The following is a 19,264-nucleotide window of genomic DNA, read 5'->3' on the forward strand; positions in this document are numbered from 1 at the left end:
TCTGCATCTCAGAAGCCGTTGTTCAATTTCAAGTTTGCATGCCATGAGACTAACTGAATTGGAATCTGCACAGAAGATGAATGGTTTCACCAGTAGAGCTGCACTGTGTATAGAAACCGAATGGGGATAATAGAATGTTTTCTAAATAATCGAGCTACTAAAGAGTTCGCTAACACATTTTGAGTTTGAATGACAGTTGAAAGGCCCTCTCCAAACTACATCAAGCTATGCTAAAGAAACACAGCCTCTCACTTTATTGACAGCCTCTCTCTCTCTCTCTCTCTATATATATATATATATATCTCAAAAATAAAAACAATAGGATTACATTGTTCATGTAAGTGACAAATCTTGCACACGGAGAGGCAAACAGAAGTTATGTGAAAGGCTCAGAACTGGAACTGCATTTGTGGAGCGTATCCAAGAGCTTCAAGGTGAGCAGCCATTGCCTTGTTCATGGGTGGAGGCCCACACCTCAGTATCTTTAACATCATGGGAGATTCGTTTAGATCCAAGATGGATGCATAAGAAAAATGAGAGAGAGAGAGAGAGAGAGAGAGAGAGAGAGAGTTTGTTAGTTAGTTAGTTTACCTGAATATCCGACGCAGGTGCAGGGCAGTTGGCTTGAATAATTTCCTTGGATACAAACCCAACTCCACCGTCCCATCCTTCAGGTGGCTGAGGATGTATTATTGAAGCAGTTTAAAATCAGCAAACGCATTTATCATCAAAAGTAAGGGGAAAAAATGGTATTAAGGCAAAAGCACAAGAACTTTGGGGAGATTTTGAGATCACAAAAGACGAGAGTATAATAACCCTAGGAAAAAGAATTAGAGGTCATCAATATTTTTTTTGAGTTACCAAAAAACCACCTTAAATATGACGTGTCCTATTCATTTCCTATTCTCTTACTATAGTGATCCACCAAGTGATTTTCATTAGTTTCCTAAATGTTTCTCCTTTAAGATTTAACTAAGAATTCGACATCTTTTGTTCAAGTATTCCTATAGGTTTCTAAATAATTTTTTTAGACTGTGTTTGGATCATGGATTAGGATAGGAATTTGGAAAGGAAAAGGGAAAAATTGGGTGAAATATATTTCACCCAACTTTTCCCTTTCCAAATCCTTACCCAAATCCATAGGCTGTGTTTGGATCTTAGATCTAGATAGGGATTTGTGGCGAGAAGAAAATGGAAGGAAAACATTAAAAAAAAAAAAAAAAAAAGCTTATATTTCATTCACATTTTCCTACCCTTTTCTTTTTCCCTCCACAAATCTAACTTAAAATCCAAAATCCAAACACAACCTTAATGTTTTCTTCTATTTGGCAAAAGTTTCTTGCTAGGATTTCTACTAGGTTTCCCTTTTGATTTTCAATCATTTCCCCACTTCCCATATCCCACATACTTTTTGGCCACATTTCCCATTTCTGTCTTCCCTATCGTTTCCTGGTTTCACTTCCTATTATAGTAACTATGATCTGAACAACACATTGATTTTAATGCTCAATTTTCTATTTGAAACAAATTTCAATAACATTTGCACAAAACATTTTAAAGGAGGGTCACATTGCACAGACAATTTTAGGATGCAAAGAGAATCTGTCCGTCTATCATGCTTTTTTAGTTATGGCATCACTTCTGATCTAAACGAAATGCAATTGCCGTGAAATTAGTCTCTTAATGTACCTCAAAAAAAAAAAAAAAAAAAAAAAAAAAGCTAAGAGTAACCCAGGTAAAAGTTTGGTGATGTAGAGTAGACACATGTTCTAGAACATCAGAGGTAAAAAAATTGCAGTGCAATATGTCCTAAGCAATAACAGTACAAAAATTATTCCCTTCCTTTCTTTTTTTAAACAAAGATCAGTAAGCAAAACAATTTCTCCATTTTGTGTGAGAATGAATGTGAATCCTTACCCAAGAAATAACTTCAATAAAAAAAAAAAGGGTCCTTGTAAATGGATGTCTCTATCCTTATCAGAGGGTGAAAGAAATTAAAACTAAAAGTGAAGATGCAAATAAAAAGGATGATACCTGATTCAAAACATAGTAGACATTAAATCGGTTAGGAAAACTACATGCCAAATTAGCCAATTCTTCCTGAAAAAACACAAATGAAATAAATACGATGAACATAATTATTTAACTCCAGTCAACCACCAGCTAATCTGATCAAGTTCTTAGAATCATTGCAAGAATGATCAGATCCAAACACAATGATTACATTTTCCAAAACCTGTTATAGTAATTGTAAAAACCACTGTAATTTAGGCCAGAGAGATCAAATGAAGATTTCTTAAAAAGCTACTAAATTGCAAGAGCAAAAACAAACAAAAAATAAAAAAATAAAATCCATACAACAATTTGTGTATTGTGTACAAACTAATAAAGACTATTTACGCTATTCAAATAGGAATATTAATAACAATTTCTCATTATCAAATATTCTTCTCAACATTAAGTTCTCAAATATCCTAACATTTGGGGAAAAAGGGCTGAAATTTAAGCTGATTGAGTATGCAAATTTAAAGAGAAACTGAAAAGAAAAGAAATTTTAGAGGAGAACTGTGTTGCACGGGTCTCATATGTGTGTTGGACATGGGAATGCATTTATGTGTCCAATTCAGCTAATTCCCAAGTCTAAGGACACAGAGGAAAGGCTAAATATTCATATTTCTTAATGTTCTTTCATTTTCTAGAATAAAATGGTATTATATTTTATATAGATGTTAAACATGGCACTTCACTCATTTTGAAGCAAACATGTAACAAATAACATGATAAAGGAGTATTATATGCCATCCTATGTTACCTGAATCGTGGATAATTCCGGTACGTGGAACAAGAATGTGGTGCACCACATGTTCTAAAATGCAGTATGATCGGGGTAGAATTGAGTATAGATTACACTATTAACTCTTCTGTTTACCAGTTCTTGGATGTGGTAGAGCTTTTCGATATAAGAGGAGGCGTATATGTAGTTTTTGCCTTTTCTTCCTCTCTTTTGTATACGCACTCCCCTTATGCAGCCTTTTATAGAATTATTATTTATAAAAAAATTATGTTACAATAAACTTTAGCTATCAAACATACTTGCTAGTTGCTAGGTGCCAAACACGTAACCAATAATCCTTACCCAAGTGTTTTGTGTTTGTGTTTGACTTGGTAACAACATATTTGGAAGAGTTTATGTCACATGGGCTAGAATAACTATACTACTGTAGAAGGGAATCAAAGCTTTTAATCAGTAATAATAACTGACAGAGTGATAGTAACTGACAAGAGATAATGGGAAATGACTAAACACATAGGAGCAAAAATATAACAAGGTGAGGAACAAATCATAGTGCACACCATTCTCTAGTGAAACTCTGACTTTGATACCTAGTCTTGAACCATTATCTGGTTTTGAGCAAGAAATCAAGTTGCTACCTTCCCTGTATTAGCAACGCAACGTTACTTGCTTCTGCCTAAGAGATTATTGGTCTCTTTACAGGTACCATTGGTGGAATTGGTGAATCATGAATGGGTCTGAATTCCAGGAAAGTATCCCCAACTGTATTCTACTAGTAATGGGATTGTATTAAAAAGGTTTTCAGACATAATTTTCTTTAGCAGTAAGGGTATTTTTGGTATTTCACAGTTTTCCCCCGTTGCCCTAATACTATGTATTTATAGTTTAAATGCCACATCTCTTTGTATTGTATTGTGACACTTTCAAATCACAGTGAAAACTGTAGCGACTGTGGACGTAATCTTATTCTAGGGTGAACCATGTAAATCTTTGTGTTCTTGTGTACTTTATTTAGATTCTTGTTTTATTCTTGTCTATGTTTCATGTTTCACCAATCCTTGTTAGGTGTATCAATGGCCAACAGTGCTGACACCACAGGTGGGGCAAAGTTATTGTACCACATGATCTGTCCCAAGATGACCAAAATTAAATACTACCTCTGTCCCAAATTGTTTGTCCAGTAGGTAAAGCAATAACTTAAAAATAATGTGTTTTTACGTCAAAATTTTCAATTTTTTTTACACAAATAAAAAGTACTTAATGAGATCTTTCAATTGGTGAATTTTTTTTTAAAATTTAGTACGAGATGAGAATATATTATTTTTAAGTTCTCATTTTCTGTGCCAGACAAACAATTTGGGACAGAGGGAGTATCATATCAGAAACCATGCACTCTTGCATTCTAACAGTCACTTATTTCCTGTCAAAACAGGGAAACATGACCCAGTTTTCCCTAGAGTTCGGAGATTGTATCCCTCACTGATCAAGATACCAAAAGCCTACACTAACATTGTAGAATTGTTAAACTTATAAATCCTACTTGCTTTCCTCTGTGGCATAGACTTGATGATGGCGTCTATATGCAAAATAGCATCTAAAGCAATATTTATTCACTCCAAAATAACCATGTAAAAGACATTTACTATCTTATGGACTGCTGAGTGACGTGAAATAAGTTCCTCTCTTTCTTCTTTCCTTTCAGGTATGTTTAGAAGAAGGCATGAACGCACATACAACCTAAATATTTTCATTATGATGCCAAGCTGTATAAACTGATGGTACAACAGAAATTAAATTATGCATATCAGTCAAATTCCGCTTATATCTCTTTGTGTGAGCATGATTTATGTTGGTAGAGAGAGAGAGAGAGAGAGAGAGAGGTTTACCTTCAAAAGGATGTCTTCGTATGTGACATTAGCATAGATAAGATTAATATTGGTTTTGTCATTTGGGTTTTCAAGTATGGCTCTAGCAACCTAATTCAAACAAATCGAGAAACATTAAAAGTTAGCTAGGTCAAAATAATATAAAGAACAATGTGTGACAAAAAAAAAGAGTCCATGTTTGGGGAAAGCTATCGATCTTTTGTCAATAAGTTAGGTACCTGAAACATTGGAGTAATGCCAGTGCCTCCAGCAAGCATCCCAAAAGCTCTAACTTGGCCCGGTTGATACTTGAATCTTCCCTAGAGACACCGCACATATACATCAATTACAAAGATTTGGAAAACATGAACGTGGTTCAGAACCTTGACTTCAAATAACCATCTTAGCTTCAGAAAAGAAATTTATACATCATGAGCTTCACTGAATGTCTTAAAATATACTTCATTGAATGTTTATAGAAAAGTGTAGACAGAGCTCAACATGTAATAATTGCCAGAGACCTTTTTTAAGAAAGTCAAAGCTGAACAATATGTTTTCGTATTCAATCCCCACACACCTACAACCTTTCTTATACCTTCTAGAACCTTAAATCTACAGGCTTTTCTTGCCCTAAACTTGACACAAAGGCAAATCAAACAATAGATAATAGCATACTAAGTTTTCCAATAGTTATCAGACATCACACATTTATAACTTGTGGAATATTGAGTTCTCATATCTGTTTCACATTACCGTAATAATCCATATTCCAATTACCATTATGCTAGAAAGAGGAAGAAAATTTACCTTGGGTCCCTTCACAGCAAGGTAATCACCTTCACGCATCTCTCGAAAATGGTGGGACATCCTTCCTTGTGGATACATCTAATTAATATGAAAATTCGAAAATACAAAAGCAATTCAAAAGGTATAAGAACCAGAAAAAAAAAAAAAACCTAAATCAGAAGTATTAAATAAATTAGTGGAACATTTAGAGTACATATACCTTTATAACAAGTTCAAAGTAACCAACATCTGAATCTAAAGTGGTTGGTGTGTAAGGCTTGATAACGTCTTCACCTTGACTATCCTTTCCTCTGTTTGAGAAAAAAATGAAGCTAACAATAATAACCTCATATATTTGACCTTAATCCAAACCAATCAGCACTTATGCAAAATTTGAGCCAAATAGCATTGTGTTGTAAATTGGACAAACCTGCAACTCATATGTTGTCCAATCGGAAGTCCCAAAACTGAAGTTGGTGTAGGTAGATCAAATCTGAACTTGGCCACATTATGGCTGAGCTGGGTGCGTTTAACAAGTTTAAATTTCTTGAAGTTTTCAGGGTCCAAGCAACCTATCAATGCATATGAAGGGTTCAGTTGAAATGCAAACACAAAGGAGGAATAGTCTTGTAACACAACCACAAAAGGGCTGTAATTACTTTTTAATGGAAAGGTGGATAAGAAAACAAAGATAACAAACAAACAAAATGGAATTTTTTTTTTTGGATAAATAAAATGGAAAAAAAAAAAAATGTTATCCAGCCAAAGTAAGCAAAAAAACCTTTTACTCAAATTATTCACAATTATTAAAACTTACAATTAATTTCAAATAATCCGCAAAAACTAAGGCCTAGTACACTCTTCTTGTTGAATGAGGGAAGGTTCAAAAGAATGGAAGACAGGGATGAAATTCCCATTTATATGTGCCAGCTGAGGCAGCTCAGAAACATAACCTCTTGAAATCATATGAGGAAAAAAAAAATTGAGAAACATGGAAAACAAAAACAAAAAGAAAATCTACAAATGAATGAAGATAATCCAACTAATTGATCAAATAAAAATGGTTTGGCCTTAGACATCCATATATACAAGTGAACAGTAGGGAAGATTGTGGGAGAAACAAAAATGCAAACAGGTCATCAAAATAATATCAAGCATTTCTTTACTGGTAAAAAGCGAGACCAGATGATTGTGTAGACTGATTTTCTCATGTAACGATGAACTATCATAATCAAATAAAGCATCCCCAAATAATTGGGCATAAAACTACACAATATACACATCAAATTAGTTGGTCTTGCAATGAGAGAAAGGTTGACAACTCAAGATGAGGTTTTGCAAATGAGATTGATTCAGGGAATGTTCTTTAATTTTTTCAGAAAAGGACCGAGTCACGTGACCATCTGTTCTTTCAATGCAGCCTTTGCCATAGGATATGGATCAATTTAATGCAGAAATGTCAAGTTCAATGTCTTAGCAAAAATTGATCAGATACAATTTGTTTTTTTTTTTTTTTTTGGATGAATCAAATTGTACCTGATTGTTGGGCAGTAGTTGTGATTACAGGGAAATCATTGAAATTCTATCTTACAAAATTGTGTTTAGGTGCTGCTATTTATGTTATTATCCAAACTATGATATAAATACACGTGCTGATACACTTCTAACAGGTCTCAAGCGAGTCTCAATACACATCCAAATCCATTATATCTATTCTATTATATAAACCGTACACTCAATTTGGTGTGAACACTGTCCCGTTCATCAATAATTGTCAAAAAAATGCCCTTCACTTCCAATAATTGTCACATCTAATAATTGCTAAACAGTTTTTTTCACCCTTCAAACTGCTTTTACAATTGCTAAATGGTTTTCCTCATTCAAAAACTCCTATATGATTTTCCTCATTTATCAAACTGCCAAAAAATTTAAATTTATAATTGCAAATGCGTCACCTTTGCATCCACTGCTAGTGTATATACATACATGTTCAAGTGGTCAAAATCCATCAGCAGTCCAAGTTCCCTACACAACTCTAAGTTCAAATACAATTCAAGTTGCAGATTCAATTCAAATTTCATCTCATCAATCTGCAAGCACACCAGATTATGGGCCTTCTTTGATGGTTTTAATGAGGTCTGAAGGAATGAAAATGGAGTAGACAACATGAAATTAATATTGACCATTGCATTCTTACCTCAATGCAAGTGATTTTCAATTTTCCTTGATATTTCTTCTTGCATTTCCTAGATTTTCTTCTATTTCTCTCTCTATGGCAATACAGTTCAAAATGAAGACTTCTCTCTTACATTTCCTTCTTGTATTTTATATAATTTTACAAAATTAGTTAGGACACCTGGCTCTGGTTAGGTAGAGATTTGTCCCAAGAAAAAACACATCAGACCATAAAGTTAAAAATTCATAATAAACCAAACCCATATAAAAAAAAAAACACTACATTATACAAATATTTGCATACATAGATTTGTTTCTGTTTTTTTTTTTTTTTTTTTGAAATAGATTATTTTACATGAATACATAGATATAAATAAATGAGATAGATGTATGTAGATTGGGATTACCTTTGGGTTTGTTCTTGTTGGAGAGATAGAAGTAATAGGCAGTGCCGGCACCAACTGCAACGAGAGCAAAGGCTATGCCCACCATCAACTCCACCCTCTGAGATTGTAAAACCTCCATTCTCATCTTTTTGGTTTTGCTTTTAATTTCCTAAAAGCTTGGAACTTGGAAGAAATATATTAATGGTGTTTTTATCCCCCCCCCCCCCCCTCTCTCTCCTCGAGCCTGTTTGGTTCTGTTTGTTTCTCTCTCTCGGTACCAGAGAAATTGTTATGGGTTGCAGATATGATTGGAAAGTCTGCGTTGTAGATGATTATTCCTTTGTCTGTGATTCCAACAAGGTTGGTTGTTGAATGGATGGTTGGGTTGGGTTGTGTCGCGTGGTCTTTTGTTTCTCCACGTGCGGATGACATCCTGGGGGTCTTCTTAGTCCTCCCGCGGTTCGGTTTGATTGAAAAAATTTTAATTCATCATTCATCTGTCGGACGAGGGGTTGAAAAAAATCAATTTATATTCATTTAGTAAATTGATAAATGTAGATTGAATGAATTGACGGATAAGTATGAATTGGTTTAACGGTTTAAATTTTTATAAATTTTAAACATAATATAACTTGTCAATATATATTTTTTTAAGATAATAATCCAACTCAATATAACCAAAAGATTATTAAATAAATTATCAAATAACAATAATAAATACATATAAGAAAATCATATATTATCAAAACTATTTCATTATTTTTTTTTATTCAAAAACTATTTAATTTGATTTTTTAAAAAAATGAAAAAATTAAGTCTTATATTTTTCACACAAAAATATCAAATATCAACCTTTGCCATTTGATAAAAGGATTTTCAAATTGAAAACACAACAGAATAACTAAACTCTTTTTCAATTGAAAACACAAATAGAATATCTAAACAAATTGAAAACACAAAATCTTACAAATTACTGGGAATGCTTGCGGTTCGGTTCAGTTCAGTTCGGTTCGGTTGTGGTCAAAAGAATCTCAAATCTGCTATCCGTTCAAAACTAGACGGTTTGGAAAAAATTAATCTGTAACTGTCCACTCATCATCACACATCCGTCCAAAATGCGGCAGATCGGATCGATTTGATCAATTTGGACAGATCAAAATATCCAACCCTACCTCCAACTACTTCCTGCTTCATGTGGTTGTACCTTTGGGCAACCAAAAAAAAATAAAATAAATTATAAATAAATACGATTCGTCCTATGTGATTTTAAAAATTATATTTTATTTTTTAAAGTTTTTAAATTTATAATAAATGATTCATTTTATTAATAATTCATCAAGTTAATTAATAGTTTTTAATGATGTAAAGAATTTATTTCAATTAATAATTCAGGTAATTTTATCATTGTATAGAAGAATAGTTAGTAATTTCATTTTTTAGTTGATTTTGTTAAATAATTTTTTTTTACGATGGAGTATTTGTAATTTTTCAAACTATAAAAGATAGTGCATATTTTAAACAAATCTCAGTAAGTGTATTTGTAATTTACCTCCAAAAATTGAGTCCAGATTCTCTACTTGTATTCTCTCCTTATCTTCCTACTTGTAAGGGTGAAGATGCACTCTAAAATGATCCAACGATCTAAATCTTGAGATATACAAAAAAAAAAAAAATTAAAAAATAACTAGATCTGGACCGTTAGATTATCTTAAAATGCATCTCCATCATTACAAGTAGGGAGGAAAGGAGAGGATCCTAATTCCCAAAAATTGGTGCTATATAGGGTTGTACCATTTGAATTACTAATAATTAAGTAAATTACATAGTGATCGATATAGATTATTAAATCTATCTATTAATCTCATTGTTTGATTTTGATGATATCTAAAATATATTAGATTTATCATATTTTTAGTACACATATTTTATATTCTTTGTCACAAAATATTATCTGTTAAAATATATGTTGTATGATGCATTTGAAATGAATAATAAAAAATATTGTGCAGTGAATAGTAAATTACTATTTATTATTTCAAAATCTCGTATAGATTACTATACAAATAATATTTCATAATTTATCAAAAACGACCTTTGCCCTATAATTTCAAACTTCCGCTTGCAATTTAAAAGAGAAAAACCTGAAGCAGCATGTCACACCCCAAGCCTGCCTCTAAAAGTTTGGGCGTGATCACTTCAGAAACGGACATTAAATTCAATCTACACAACATATGGGGCCTGAACGGAAGCAGTTAACAATACAAAATAACATCCATTGAGCTAATACTAACATGTCAGGATCACAAACACTGCATCAGGTAGATAAACTTACAGTGAACACACACATGAGAATCAGTTATGCACACACACATATACAGACCCAACCCTATGGTTGGGCATGTAACAAAAGCATCGGTGAAAAGAAGGTTATACATGTTAATTACATTAGACAAAAAGATGAAGGACCAACTAAGGATTGTTAGGGAAATCCCACAAAATGCATAAGCTGCTTTATATAGCTTGATCAAAAAAGAGTGACCGAAGTCGAACTAAGACCGATCTCCGGATTGATTGCCTACAGAAACAGATATAACACAAAGTGAGCCAAGCTCAGTGAATAATAGTACTTAAACAAATCACCAATTAAACTTGAATTGTAACACATATAGGTGCAGAGGGCATATGATTAATCTTATTTGGTAAATATTTTCAAAACGGCCTCAGGCCTAGATTTTATTCAGAGCGGCTTCCAGCCCAGAGATATACAGAATGGCCCTAGGCCTAACAGACTTCACAGATTGGCCATTGGCCTAACAGATTTCACAGATTGGCCATAGGCCTAACAGATTTCACATATTGGCCATAGGCCCAGATATCATCAGAGCAGGCTAGTTTCAGAGTCATACAGAGGTACACAGATTCTTCCAATCATTCATATAGTTAACACAGTTAATTTGCGATTAACAGAGTGCTAATAGTAATTATTAGCGATAAGTAAAGCGTACTACTATAGTACTACTACTCACAGTGCTACGGTGGAGTGGCAGTTGCTTCCGGTATGTGCCTTACACACACACACAGTTCAAGAATTAGTTCATCTTCCTTTTTAATCATTTTTTATTTTTTTTGTTCCAAATGAATTTTACAAACATTTAAAGGCATCAAATACAGATTTTAATAATATCAGAGGGTCAAGCACGTAAAACGGAGCAGGTGAACTTTTTCAGCATGGGCCGCACGTGTAGCTGTGAGCCCCGCACGTGCGGCAGTGGTTCCCGCATGTGCGGCAGTGAAGTCCCGCACGTGCCTTTTTTCCAGTAGCCAAAGACCCAAAATCCCCTCTTTTCCACAGATGCGGCCATGACTCCTGCACGTGCGGTAGTGCTCCCATATGTGCGGCCATGACCCCCGCACGTGCGGCGATTTGCTCTGTTTTGCAGTCTGAAATTCAAGCAACTTTCAACTTGACAAATTCAATTCAAAGCATAAAATAAGGGAAATTAATGCAATACAATGGTTCAACATCACTGTAACATGGGTTATAAGTGTATAATGTCACAAGAATTATAAATCACAAGCTCAAGTAAGTTAACCCTTTTTAACTTTTACAACACAACTCAATTCCCTTAAACACACAACAATACACATGCATAAACATGTAATTCCAACATGAGAATTCAAGGAATTTGTCATAATTCCTCCCTATAATCCAAAGTACCTCCAAACCACAAAATGCTAAGAATGCTTTCCAATGAAACAATTGACACACACTTGATCTCAAAGACAACCTCTAGCTTACATGAAAGTATTCTTACTACATTTAAGAAGAGGTTAAAGAGAGGTTATTTAAGATGATTCATACATACATTAGTTCAATCTCTACAAACCCTCTCAACTCTCTAATCTTCTCCTCTTCCTCTCTAACTCTCTTCTTCTAACTCTCTCTTAGGAGATATTTATGAAAATGCTTCCAAGTCAATTTTTTTTTAAAAGAACATAGATATATATATATATATATATATCTAAAATGTGAATAAGGACAAAAATCAGTTAGTTTAATCATTCTAAATTGAAATTTCACAGAAAATCATATTACAACCTAAAAATCATACTAATCTCAAATATAAAATCAATTCCAGATTATTAAGCTTCTAAGTCTTTCAATTTCTGATCCAAACATTGTAATTGTAACAGATTTTTCCCCCATTAGACAGATATGAATCTATATTCATAAGATTCACTTAATTAAACTTCATTTCACACGAAATTTCACAATAAACATATAAATACGCAGAATAGGGGATTGAAAGTATACCATAAAACATGTACGAGGGTCGGGTTATTACACAACATGGACCGTTCAGCTATATCCTCGTGATTTGAATAGCATGCAAAAGTTAGAAGTGAAACATCTTCCCTCCTCCAATAGATAGATTTTTTGACCATAAAAGAAGCATTTTGCTTAGAGAAAAATGAAAAATAACGAAATTGAAGAGAAAAAAATGAGTATTCAAACTTTATTCTTCGATTGCATTTTCATTATGTTCTTTCACTTTCAAATCTGATATTCTCAAAGTGTTGTTATTTATTCTCTTTGCTCCTTCACTTTTATATCTATTTTATAGAAAGAGAGAAATTGTTGTAAAAAAATGGCTGAAATATCTCTTATCCTTATTGATGAATTTGTGAGAGAAAACCTGTAAATGTCAGGCATTTATTGCTGAGTGAGACTTAATAGATAAGAGTAAGACCTGTAAAATCCATAATCTTAGAGAAGCCTTAGTGGTGTATTGATTTATTTGATAGTGAAGAAATTCTCGAGAAGGATTTTTAAGGAGTGGACGTAGGCCCAGTGAACCGAACCACTATAAATCTCTATGTTTGCTCTTCTCTCCCGATCTCTTTTATATTAATTATTATTGTTATATTTTTTATTTGTTGTAATTCGAATTTTTATTATTACTTGCTTGTTGAAATTCAATTATTACATTGGTATAAAAATATTGTGAAATTATTTTTTAGTAACCCAATTCACCCCCTCTTAGATTGTCTACATAGAATAACACTATCCGTAATAATAAGATAAGGGAAAAACGTTTTATATGGTTGAGTGTGACAAATTAAAAATCGACATATGTCATGTTATATTATTGAGAGTTAAAATTGTTGGACAATCTTCACTGTATTAAGAATAAATTATGTTTGTGTACTTAACAACAAACAGAACACATAAGAAATAAAGGAAAGGAGAGAGACTGTTTGATTACAAAAATCAAAACAGTGTATAAAAATAAATAAATAACAAACATATTTTTATTTTGTTATAAAAACAAAATCAAAATCTAGAACAGAAAAAATAATTAAATAGAAAAGTAATCAAGGCACTTACGTTATTATTTTTTCGAATAAATTTTTGATCAAGTTCAGTGTTTAACATTGTGTCCGTAAAGACAGATTCGTCCTCTCCACGGTACTTTCATATTGTGGACGTCTATCTCTCAAGATAAAATGATCAACAACGAATAATAGCAACACTACAAATTATTCGCACAACGAACACACTTTATGTTTACACTCTTTCTCACAGAAAATTTAATGCAGCAAAATGCAGAGAGCAATAGCAGATTTGAGAACGAAAATTGAGTGAAAAACCAAATGAGGGACTTGTCTATTTATAGATGCAATAGTGGTTGTTCGGTTTGAATGAAACAGATAGCAAACCTATTTGAACAGGTATAATACCTGTTCGGTACTATTTGAGTAGGTAAGGCACTGTTTGGGTTTGAATTTTGAATAAAAACTGAATTTGTTCGGTTTTATTTCACATAGATAGGAACTTGTTGGGTTTGAACTTGAACAGATATGAATCTGTTTGAAGAGAAAAAAATTTGAATTTCTGGACAGATTTTATTTTCCAAAAAATAAAAATAAATTCAAATGTTTTTGGCCCAAAAAGATAAGTATTGGGTCGGACAAACCCAACGCAACCACACATTACGCACCTGAGCCCAAGCCCAGCCAACCCGACCGACGGGCGGAGCGCGCGTGTTTATTTTGGATCTAATGGGTCTAGCCCACTTTACCTATAACCTCACATTTCCACAAAACTTGGGTACCTCTTGAGGCCCTCCCCCAAGTTGCAAACCCATGCCTTATAAACCCACAAAAATTTGCCCCACCAAATCAATGTAGGACAAACCTTTAATTTAAACCTTTAAGGAAACTTCACCAATATACCATTTCCATGAAGCTCACTTTAGTTTCAATTTCTCATTCACCCGATAATGATTTGAACAACCAAATATACTACGTGAATCACAACGCGGCATAGAACGCGTTACTACTTAGACCCGCCAACTTTGACGCATGGGTCCCATCTAAAAAATAGACCAAAATTGAGGAAAATTTTGTTTTTTTAAAACCATTTGTTACAAAAATAGATACATTTTTTTAAGGGTCACAAATATTTTTTATTATAGATGTATCGTAAGGCATATGATCAATAAAAAATATCAAAACTCATAATATAAGGTCCACAATTATACTTGCAATGACATGATATGTTAATGCCCCAATTAGTGTTTTATTGGTTGAAATAGTGAGAAATACTACTTTTGTGTTGACTTTTGACAAACGCAAGCGACACAATTTAAATGATGTATAGTGTTGCTTCAAGTCTGTCAAATAATCTCTGTGAGGGAGTTATGGAATTTAAATTATGAGTTTTTAACACTCTTCATAAATACATTTTTATCTTCATGTTTTTCAAGCAGTTGATTATTTTCAAATATAAGTCAATTTAGTCAAATTGGACAATTATCATCCAATAATAAATATTTGAAAAAATTACAAATCAAAGTAAACATCACAAAATATTTACAAATTCATAAAAAAATCAAAATTTTAATTATAAAAATTAGTAAACTTTACCATTGATCTGAAATTATTTTTGAAAACATGTACTAATTTGCAATTTTCTCTAAATATTTAGCTTATAGAAGGAAAAAAAAAAAAAAACAAAAAAACAAAAAAAAATCAACAACTCATTATAATAAAGAGTGGAAAAAACCTTTAGAAGTGTACAAAAGCGATCAAGTTCTTATTCCGAAAACAGTTCCAATTCGTAGCTCAAAATTCGGAGGTTCGAATTTGGCTCGACACTAAAATGACGTCGTTTTGGTGTCTTTTTTTTTTTTTTAAATTTTTTTCCGTGTTTTTTTCTGAAGAAGAAGGATGAGGAGTTGGGTCTGGCTGGGTTCATCAGCAGAATTTTTTTTCCTTCATCTTCAATCCAGATCAACATCAACAAAAAAAAAAAAAAAATCTGGCTCGGTTCAACATTTTTTTTTTACACACAAACACACAAATTTTTTTTTACACACAAACACACAAGATCTGGTTCTGCAACATCAACAACTAGTCTAATAAGTATTTTTATTTTGGTTCTGCTACATCAACAACATGAACAAGAAGAAGATTGACTGTTGGGTTCATCAACATCAACAAAAAAAAAAAATTTGGTTCTGCAGATCAACAAAAATATCTAGTTCTGCAGATCCAGATCACCATCATCAACATCTTCATCTACAAATTTTTTTTTTTTTTTTCCTTCATCTTCAATCCAGATCAACATCAACAAAAAAAAAAATAAAAAAAATCTGATTGCTGGGTTGACAAATAAGATGATGATGAAGTTGTAGAGAGAGAAATTGAAGGACCTGATTTGTAGAGAGAGAAGTAAAATGAAGTTGTTGATCAGATGATGAAGTTGTTGATGTTGATAAAGTACCTGATCTGGATTGAAGGACCTGATCGCCGCTTCTCTCTTCCTCTTCTCTTTTCTCTCTCTCTCTCTCTCGTCTTCCCTCCCCTTCCATTCTTTTCCCTCTGTGTTCGAAAAAGAAGCAAAAAAAAAAAAAAAAAAACCCAAAACGACGTTTTGGGTATTCGAGCCACTATTCGAGCCACCTATTTTGAGCTACGAGTCATTTTTGTTCTGCAAATTGCCTGGCCCAACTTTTAATGAGGTTAAAAGCAAAATCTCAACAGCAGTTTATTTATTTATTTTTTAATATTGAAATAATATTTATTATGAAAATTTTGAGAAGATACAAGAGGCTTTATCAAACCAAAAAAAAAATAAAAAATATCAAATAATAAATTCCTCATAGACTGTTTTCTTGGGTGAATAATTTCCTCATAGACTTGGAATTCAAAGAATTCAAATATTAACTGAATGTTCTACAAAAATATGTATTAAATTTTGGGAAAATTATCAGAAAGTCCTATGTACCAAACTGTTACTCTTTATGGTCCTAAATTTAATCTTTTTGATTGACAAGTCCAATTTTACACGTTTGGTAGACAACCAAGTCCCATTTCAAATTGTGTGAGGTGTGGGGAGACTGATTTGCCCTTTTTTGTTATGGCATGTACGTATATTATGGGATTCATTGAATATTTTGTGGGATACGTTGCTCTGTCACGTTGGCAAGTTGGATCCTATGTTTTGGGGTGTGATAATTTCGTGGGTCGGGCTAAGGGCTTATTGTGAGTTAGCAAAGTAGGGTTTCATTGTCTTCTTGCTGGTGGTGAGAGCTGTGTGCAGTCGTCAACATTGGTTATCATTGCAGGTACATAATACGTTTATATCTTTTTCATAGTTAACACGCCATTGCCCTGCAGATGACGTGTGCCCATGACCACGTTTTTACGTCCTTCGCACTGTCCACATTTGTTATACTTTATGTTTCATTGTGATGTATCTGCCTCTGATTTTTATCCCCCCCCCACACCGTTCCTGCGGGGTGAGAGGATTCAGATTTTTTTTAGTTCACTACTGTATTGATTTTGTTGGTACTTTTTTTGGTTTTGTTACATATATAACATGTGTTTTCACCCATGTCAGTGTGTGCTCGACGGTATGGAAGGGAGTTTGATGTTGTTGTGTTCTTATCGTAACATTAACGCAGCCTACAATCTCCGGGATCATGGCACGTTTGCCGAATTGGTTGATTTTCTGTGTTCCAAGTTCAGCGGGATAGGTCCCCATAATGTGGGATTGTCGTACAACATTCCAGGTTTGAATAGATTTACTTTACAAGATGATGTTGATTTGAAAAACCTTGGTAGTCTTGCCCAATCGTTCGGGTTGCAACACGTTTGTGTGTTGGTTGATCAGCATGGAAGGTTGGATAGTGTAAGTGCGGCCACTGAATAACATAATATGCAACCTAACCCGGTGTCCGGAATAATCGTTAATGACCAAGGACAAAGTGATGACGAGGTTGATTTGTTGCCTGATTTCTGCCCCCCACAAGAACAAAGTACTACTGACTGAATCATGGGCGCGGGGGTTAACCCATGTCGGTCAATGCTTTGAGAGGGGTGCACACGAATTTCGTACGGTTTTGTACAAGTACGCTGTGGAGTTCGGGTTCAATTTCAGATATGTTAAGAACGATTCCGTACGGGTCACAGCAGTCTGCTCCATGTTGGAGGATAAGGGATGCACGTGGTCTGTACATGCTCAGGTGTTGAAAGCGAATCAATTTTTCTACATTCGCAAATTGAACAGTGTACATAGTTGCGGTGTATCCGTCCGGACATCAAATCATCCAAGGGTTGGATCTGATATGGTTGCTGACATTATCGCAGCTTGTGTTCGGGACAGACCACTCACATGTCCAACTGATGTCGTCTTAGATTTGAAAGATGATTATGGGTTGGACGTCAACTACCGAGTTGCGTGGTTAGGGGTTGAGAAGGCAAGGGGGGAATTGTTCGGCGCCCATTCCGTATCATTCGACCAATTGCGTTGGTATTGTGAAGCCGTCATGCAATACAATCTTGGGAGTTATGTTGACATTGATTACGATGAACATAACTACCGGTTCTGCCGTTTTTTTATTTCGTTCAAAGCATGCATTGATGGGTTTCGTCATTGTCGTCCATTACTTTTCCTCGACAGAATCTTCTTGAAAGGCAGGTTCAAAGGGTTTTTGCTAGCTGCCACAGCGAAAGACGGTAATCAAGGTGTGACCCATTTAAATTTCAAAACAATTTTCTTTAATGGTTTGATATATTGTACACGCTACTCATATTCTCATCATTTATAATAGGTTTGTTCCCGCTTGCTTATGCCATTGTGGACTCTGAAAACAACGCGAATTGGGGTTGGTTCTTACAACATCTTGGCAACATGGTACCCAGTGACAGGACACTCACGTTCGTGTCTGACCGAAATGTGGGACTTATGGAAGCAATGCCTACATTTTTCCCTACATCTCACCACGCATTCTGCCTCTAACATTTACACAGAAATCTGCGGGACAAACTATGTTATGTGAATAGCATGCATCGGATTGGGCTTGTCAGCAAATTTCGTAAGTGTGCATACGCATCCACCATAACAACATTTAATCAAAATGCCGACGACTTTCAAAAATCTGGAAAAGCCATTGCCACGAAATTCCTTGCGGATGCACATCCACAACACTGGGCAAACACATTTTTCAGGTACGGATATTTCCATTACGCGACGCAAACGTGAACATACCCAACAACAAACGAGCATGTTTCATTCTTTACAATTTTTCCCCTTTCGGCTTTGCAGAGGTAGACGATACGGCGAAATGAGCTCCAACGCCGCCGAGTCATTCAACTCTTGGACTCGCGAAGCACGGAATTTACCAATCACCAGAATGGTTGACAACATTAGAGGTCAGATTATGCGACAAATGGCGAAACGAAGGGTGTCGGCCCACACATGGACATGCGCAATTTGTCCCACAATGGAATCCCGCCTGGAAGAAGCTTACAACAAAAGTCGGTCATGGAAAGTGAGTCAGGCGAATAATGACGTGTACGAGGTCCATTCATTCCCATCTGTTATGGTGGACATTGCCAGCCGTACATGTTCGTGTTTCCAGTGGCAAATAAATGAGTTCCCATGTGCGCATGCTATTGTCGCAGTGCGAAAAAGCGGAAAAAACCTTGACGACATAGTCGTACCTTGGTACCATGTGTCTGAATACCGTCTGACGTATGCGCCCACCATCTACCCAATACCAACAGTTGAAAAACCACCATTCAACCCCACTGACTACGTCATTTACCCACCAAACGTCAAACGTCCGCACGGGAGGCCGAAGAAGAAGAGAATACCGTCTAAAGGTGAGAATGTGCAACAAATACGGTGTGAAAGGTGTGGTCGTATGGAAAACCACAATAGGAAGACCTGCAAAGAACCTATTTAG

At 34.5% G+C, this 19,264-nt stretch overlaps 2 protein-coding genes across 3 annotated transcripts; one reads left to right on the forward strand and one right to left on the reverse strand.

Annotated features, from left to right (window-relative positions):
- Positions 1-112: 112 nt before the first annotated feature.
- On the reverse strand, positions 113-8,287 carry LOC145807979 (NADH--cytochrome b5 reductase 1-like). Of its 2 annotated transcripts, XM_082907147.1 has the most exons (9): positions 8,028-8,287; positions 5,876-6,017; positions 5,666-5,756; positions 5,467-5,544; positions 4,899-4,979; positions 4,681-4,770; positions 2,035-2,100; positions 592-678; positions 113-482 (listed from the first exon to the last, which is right to left on the reverse strand). In XM_082907147.1, exons 1-9 carry the CDS (start codon positions 8,149-8,151, stop codon positions 390-392), a joined length of 852 nt encoding a protein of 283 aa, XP_082763273.1. In that variant the 5' UTR covers positions 8,152-8,287; the 3' UTR covers positions 113-389. The 2 variants fall into 2 exon arrangements, with proteins under 2 accessions (XP_082763273.1, XP_082763274.1); XM_082907148.1 differs by lacking the exon at positions 4,681-4,770.
- Positions 8,288-17,266: 8,979 nt separating this feature from the next.
- Positions 17,267-19,264, forward strand: LOC114298078 (uncharacterized). The gene is made up of 3 exons (XM_082904618.1): positions 17,267-18,041; positions 18,128-18,233; positions 18,622-19,264. The coding sequence occupies exons 1-3, from the start codon at positions 17,267-17,269 to the stop codon at positions 19,262-19,264; spliced, it is 1,524 nt and encodes a 507-aa protein (XP_082760744.1).

Source organism: Camellia sinensis, chromosome 14 (assembly GCF_055761805.1).
Source record: "Camellia sinensis isolate YWXY chromosome 14, ASM5576180v1, whole genome shotgun sequence".
Lineage (NCBI taxonomy): Eukaryota > Viridiplantae > Streptophyta > Magnoliopsida > Ericales > Theaceae > Camellia > Camellia sinensis.